Consider the following 6,347-nt stretch of genomic DNA (forward strand, 5'->3'; position numbering starts at 1 on the left):
CTCTTCTTCCTTTCATATAGTTTAGCAAGAGTTTAGTTCTCACCAGAACAGTGACAGATAAGTAGACCTCTTGACAGTCCGCCCATGCCACTCCTTATGAGTTGCTACAGAAAGCATGCTTTTTGATTTTTAAAATTTGCTTCAGAAGTCAGTCATTACCTTATCCTATAAGTATACTGGCACAAGAACAGCATCATAAAAATTCAGTAATCACAGCACAATATCTGTTATAGCAAAAAATACTGGAAACGATTTAAATGTCTCTCAATAATCACTTTTAAATAAATAATGATATAGCCATTCCAACACACTGTACTCTTAAAGCAACCAGTTAAAGGCAACCATTTAAAAAAATACGGCACCTTGCTATGTATTACATAGAATGTGACCTGCAAGACACATAAAAAGAAAAAAAAAAGGAAGATGCAAGGTAGCACGTACAGTGCCTAAAGTTTGATCAAATAGCATGTGAATGAATTCCCAGGTGCAGGTTTTTCATTCATACAAATTGTTTAAAACTCAAATCATAGACATATTTTAGGCAATTGCTATCTAAAATGTTGGAGATTCCTTAAATGAATCTTTTGAATTTGTGTTGTACCTGACTTCCATCTTCCAGCCCCCATAACTAGCTAAGTGAATCAAGTATCTACCGTTTTCTTAAAAGACTCTCTTCGCCTTTATAAGTGTGCAGAATTGAGTTTCTTTCCATCTCTCCCTAACATCGCAGTCGAGCAAGAAGAAGAGGTGTCCCACCCTGCTCAGTTTCTCACTCTCCCACCCCTGCCATGGGAAGGGAAGTGAAAAGGCCTGGAACTCCGATTGGTGTGCTGAGCTATGTAGAGACGGAGAGTCTCTGGCCAAAGCCTGTTCCTGTAGAAAGGAAGGGATTCCCTAACCAAGCCCTTTAAATGTTCCCTCCTTTGGCCTCTAGGACAGAGGCCTGCCTTTCTCCTTTTTGAAGAAAGGGTTTCCTGTTTCCTCTCCTCTATTGTGTTTTATTGGAGATGGCGGGCCTTAGAATTGGCCTTCCTGGCACTTCAGAAAAGAAGCACTTACAGAAAAAGAAAGTTTCTCTAGGGTGAGGAAGCTGAAACTTCCAGACAAAGAGAATGTAACAGCAGACATCCTGCCAGTCCCCTTCTCGGTGAAGAACCAACCTACGCTCCTGGCCCTTTGGCTGAGCCCCTTGAAATTGAACCACTTCCAGGAAAACTAAAACAACCACCATTCTGAGAGATCTGCCTTATTTAAGGAAACTTGTTGGTCAGTCACTGTCCTTCGGAGTGCCGTATTACACCCAGCATTTTGTGGTTTCGATGTAGACTTCGTACATTAGAGAATAAGTGTAAATTGAGACCGTTGCTCTTCCCTTCCCCAGTATTACATTTGCCCATATCAAAGCTGGCCGGTAAAAATGCAAAGCCAGTTTGATTTCATTTCTGCGGGCTTTCCTTTTAACTATACACCCACCTGCAGCCTTATTCTAATCCACAGAATAAAGGTTAAGCAAAAATGGAAATATTCAACTCACCTAGCAAGAGATGAAAAGAAGATCATGAAAGATCTGTGGTTTTTATTTAATAATTATTTTAAAATCAAAGTAATTAGAACTAGTCTTTCTGGCATGAACTAGTATTTAAGATACTTCAAATTCACTTAACTTGGTACAAACCTTCATGCACTCATTAACTGCATTTCTACATACACACATCCTCTCCCTGCTGACCATCAAGGCCTCTGCGCTGGTATGGCTTTTGTCGGAAATGTCCTTTGTTGCCCAGTAGTTAGTAATCATTTGGGTGGACATTATTAATTTACTGGAAACTATTTTTGAAAGTAGTAAGGTAAGAATCAATCCTATATACCATCATCATTTGAGCTTGTCAATGAAGATTATATTTATCTTTAAAACTACTCAAAAATTGATTAATACTGCCTTACATTTAGATAATCTTTCTCTAATTATCTTTCAACATGTCACATTTCTCTCCCTGTACAACACACACAGACACACGCCCTTAAGGTCACAATGTCAAAAATTTATCTATGCTTGTAACATTTCATGGTATTAAGTGTAAAATTTTATTTCAAGGGCTACCTCAGTGTGTGTGTGTGTGTGTGGCACTGAGATAGTACATTTCAGAAGATAATCTAATTATTTTTATGTTAATTTTTTATGTTAAATTTTAAATATCTATCATTTGTCATTCCAAAAGCTCCTTGCAGTCTAGATTCTAGAATTAAAAGGGGAAAGGGTCGTGAGTTTTGGAAGTATAAGCTAAAATTATTTATTACAGTCTAATATAGAATATTTATCAGAGTCAAGATAACAATCAGTGTGTACAAAAATTTACATAACAAGAGGACCAAGAGACAATGCAGCACCTTTAGAAAAAATAAAAGTCTCCTTGCATTTACAGGTAAGTGCCACCCTGAGAATTTACAACACAGTAATTTACTGCAATTGACGACAGGAGAGTTCCATAAAGAAACAAAGCTCTTACACTCCGATTTTCAGAAGGTATTATTGGAATGCTTAACCGTAACCACAGACTTTGTACATCCTTAAGGACTGAGCTGGCAAAAGTCACAAAAGGTTCTCATAGCATATATTATATAAAGGAGTCCACTGTGTTTGGACAGCTGGCTTAGTGTCTCTGACAGGTGTGAAGCCTAGAGGAGTTGCTGGCTTGATGGTGCTCTCTCTGTATCCGGCAAGACAGACCTTCTCCGCAGTAACAGCGCTGGAAGATCTCCAGCCCATGAGAGCCTTTTCTCCTGTGCTTGGTGCACACTTGACCTTCTTTGAGGACAGGTTTACAGATTTTAGACCAGAAGTGTCTAGCACAACACAAGCCTGTAGCACAATCTGATGATCGGAGACAGACAGAACCTTCTTGTCCTAGGGGGGAAAAAAGAGAGAGAGCCAATAAGAACCTTCAGTATTTCATTGAGATCATCCAAAAGACACTTCTGTGCTAACAAAAAAGAATGAGTCTTTGGGTCCCTAAGCCTACCTTTGGTATGATAAATTTTTGAAGACAGTGTAGTTCTTCGGGAGTACCCATCCAGGGTGCTGTGGTCATTACCGAAGCTTTCAATGATGGTTTCCTCGATTTCCCCTCGATGGAAATGACTGTGCTCGGAAGGCATGCATATTCCTGAGGAAGCAGGAGATGGTGATTAACTCCAGTACTGTGTTACTACTTACAGCTGTGACAGTGGCAGTCTGTTATGCCTGCACCAACTTGAGAGAGCTCATTACAGCAACATGATTTTAGACCCAAGCCAAACTTCCTCCTTAGTGTCACTGCAAAACTCCCCAGACAGACAGAAGTATCGCTGTGTCCTCTATGCAGTCATATGTAACACACTCAGTAGTGCCACTTAAAATACTTTCCTACCAACTCGGGTAGTAACAGTGATATTTCTGCCCATTTTAATATCACCCATGGAGTAAAAAAGATAATCGGTCACTTAAAAAACTTTTTAAAAATAACTTCTCTGCCCTTTGTGCTATACGAGTACAGCCAGACTAAGTTAAGCAAATGCAATACCATCTCCCTGGAAGACTGCAGTCTCACCCACTAGTTACTTTACGGTGTAATTTCTATATCATGAAGATCTAGTTAGTTCATCCCGGAGTATTACTGGGTCCAAAAGAGGATTGCTACCCTTACGTTTATTTCTGGAGTCTTCTTTGGCTGCCTGAGCCTACCTTTTTGAAACATTAAATTTTAGTGGATCTGTGGTTGTACGGAGGAGTACTTATTTTAAGGTAGCAGGAGGTAGAGGTAGGGGGAAAGGATGGAGAAGCCAGGATGGAGGATAGCAAGAGCGCCTTTAAGAGTGGCCAGAACAGATAAATCGCTGTCTTCTGGCTGACCAAAGTTTCAACGGGGATCATGAGGGAGAGGCCAGACTGGCAGAGCCGTGAGAGGCACTGTAAGAAAAATGGACAGGGTAGGTAAATGTCAACGGTGCTCGCCTTAGATCCCTTGTATCATCCCGCCTCCATCCCCATCTTCCTTCTCAAATGACATCAAGGCCGTCCCAGACCAGTTTGAACGGAGGCATCCACTCTGAGATAAGCCATCATGTTAAAACATTGAGGGGCACCGAGGAAAATAGAGTTCCAAAACCTCTGTACTTTTCTCTCCTCTGAGATAAGCACGTTAATAAGACGGTTTAACAGAAGCAAACCTTGCAGACTGAATGAATACCCATTTGCAGGTGGCGCTGCAGCATTTTCAGAGCAGACAATGTTGTTTTTGTTTTTGTTTCCCAGCCGCAGGCGAGCAAAGGGGTGCCAGTGCGAATCCAAAGGGAGCTAAGGAACTCACCGTTTTTGCAGTAATTGCCTGGGCAGCACATAGCATGACGCATGCAGCGTTTTCGGCGCTTCCTGCAGGCCAGGCATATCTGCGCGCCGGTGCCCCCGCTGCGGGCGGGACTCGCGCAGTACTCATCAGTGCTGCACTCCTCATCCTCCGCGCATGGATACGGCTGCGGGAAGGGGCCGGAAGAGGATGAGGCACCTAGGCACCCAGGTACCCACATTCTTGGACCTGGATGCTCATCACAGTCCTTTTCTGCCCACCTGTCTAAAAGTTTTTGCTGCCCACTGTTCCCAAATGCAGTTTCCAAATTCTCCCTGAAACACATACACTCAGCACGTTCTACACCCTTTTGCCCAGATGACAGCTCTTCAGGGTCACAGCGTTCCCAGATTCTCAAGACCCTTCTCACCTGGTAGTTGTCAATGGTCTGGTACTTGTTGCCTCCATCATACAGAATTCCGGGAGCTACGCTGACTGGTGAGCCTGGGTGCCCGGCAGCGCCGCCCAGTGGTGGGGGCAGGTTCTTGATGGCGTTGGAATTGAGAACGGAGTTCAAGGTGGCGCTCACTCCCAGTAGAGGGTGGCTGCAAAGAGCTGCGGCTACCAGGGCAACCAAGACCGGGGCAGCACCCACTGCACCCAGGGCCTTCATCTCAGAACGAGAGAGAGAGAGACAGAGACAGAGGGAGAGAGAGAAAGAGAAAGGAGTAATATTACTTTGTGAGCCTAGTTCCCAGGAAGCCGTGCTGGTGCGGCTGCAGATCAGGCTCCCGGGAGTCTCCAGCTGTCCTAGTCCGGACTGCGGGGCGAACGGAGCTCTGCGCCACCGCCACCTCTGCTGCCTTTATAGTGAGCTCTGAGCATTCCGGCCCCTCCGGGGGAGACAACAAAGCCAGGATGGGATTTCAAAGCTTTGGGAGGGGCTGGGAGGGGGTGTGTTTGTGTACAAGAAGGGGGGCCTTTGACACTCTTCACCCCGCCCCTTGCGCAGTAGTTCTGGACCAGCTCACCTTCGGAGTGATCGTAATCAGTGAGCATTAGAGCAGACTACTTTAATAAATGCAGGAGGGAGGAGGAGCTTCGGGAACTCGGGCGCCCTTGTTCTGCAGTAGAGGTTGGGTTATCGCAATGTGAAATACTTTTCGGAACTGGAATAGTGATGCTCTCTGCAAAAGCACTTTTCTCCGTTCTCCCTTATGCCAATACTGGTTTATTTTGAAGGGAAATAATATTCAGTATTCAATACAGTCTGATCAGTAATTCAAAGTCTCAATCAAAGCATCTCAGCTAGAAGGCCCAGGTGGCCAGCGCAAGTTGCTGATTAACCCTTTAGAGTCATGGTTGGCGGATTTGGGGTGAAACTTTGGCTTTGAGTTCATTGAACTCCTCCCCCTTTCCTCCCCCCCCCACGCTCCCCCTCCCCACCCTGTGCGCCACAGCTAGAAAAATGTGCNCCCCCCCCCACACTCCCCCTCCCCACCCTGTGCGCCACAGCTAGAAAAATGTGCAAATAGAAGGGAATTTGCATATCAAACGATGGTTTAAATGGAAGAAGTAATTCTTGTTTGATGGTAAGTTTAGAGCAGGAGGCGAGAGACTGGCGTTTGGAAATTGGATCATGGGTGGAGGGAAGAGGGAAATGGCCATCCGATAATCAAACTATTTAACGTAGTTCTTTGAATGTGAGCAGTCTTGGCAGTAGATGAACTTGATTAGGCGGGCAGGCGAGATCAAAGTGGCCGGAGCAAATGCGCACAGGGTCCATCGGCCGGGTCAGTCCTCCTTCGCTGGTTTCCCCTTCTCAGTGGCGGCTTAGTGCAGGGAGATAAGAAATCCTTGCACTTTAGAGCCTGACTTCCTCATTAGCATTTCATATCACGAAGCTTGGGAGCTCCGGTGTTTGATCCCGAGTCAGACCCTTCCTGGACCACGAATTACCGCTCCTAGGGAGATAAGAGAGGAGCTTCCGGAAAAGGGAAGCTAAAAGTGAACCAGAAAGCGAAT

General features: G+C 44.8%; 1 protein-coding gene across 1 annotated transcript; it reads right to left on the bottom strand.

Annotated features, from left to right (window-relative positions):
- Positions 1 to 1,575: 1,575 nt before the first annotated feature.
- On the bottom strand, positions 1,576 to 5,277 carry DKK1 (dickkopf Wnt signaling pathway inhibitor 1). The gene is made up of 4 exons (XM_037066933.1): positions 4,753 to 5,277; positions 4,347 to 4,509; positions 3,021 to 3,164; positions 1,576 to 2,905 (listed from the first exon to the last, which is right to left on the bottom strand). Exons 1-4 carry the CDS (start codon positions 4,993 to 4,995, stop codon positions 2,652 to 2,654), a joined length of 804 nt encoding a protein of 267 aa, XP_036922828.1. The 5' UTR covers positions 4,996 to 5,277; the 3' UTR covers positions 1,576 to 2,651.
- Between the last annotated feature and the right edge of the window lie 1,070 nt (positions 5,278 to 6,347).

The sequence above is a fragment of the Sturnira hondurensis genome, unplaced genomic scaffold, assembly GCF_014824575.4.
Source record: "Sturnira hondurensis isolate 20B ecotype Veracruz unplaced genomic scaffold, ASM1482457v3 Scaffold0016684, whole genome shotgun sequence".
NCBI classification, from domain to species: Eukaryota; Metazoa; Chordata; class Mammalia; order Chiroptera; family Phyllostomidae; genus Sturnira; species Sturnira hondurensis.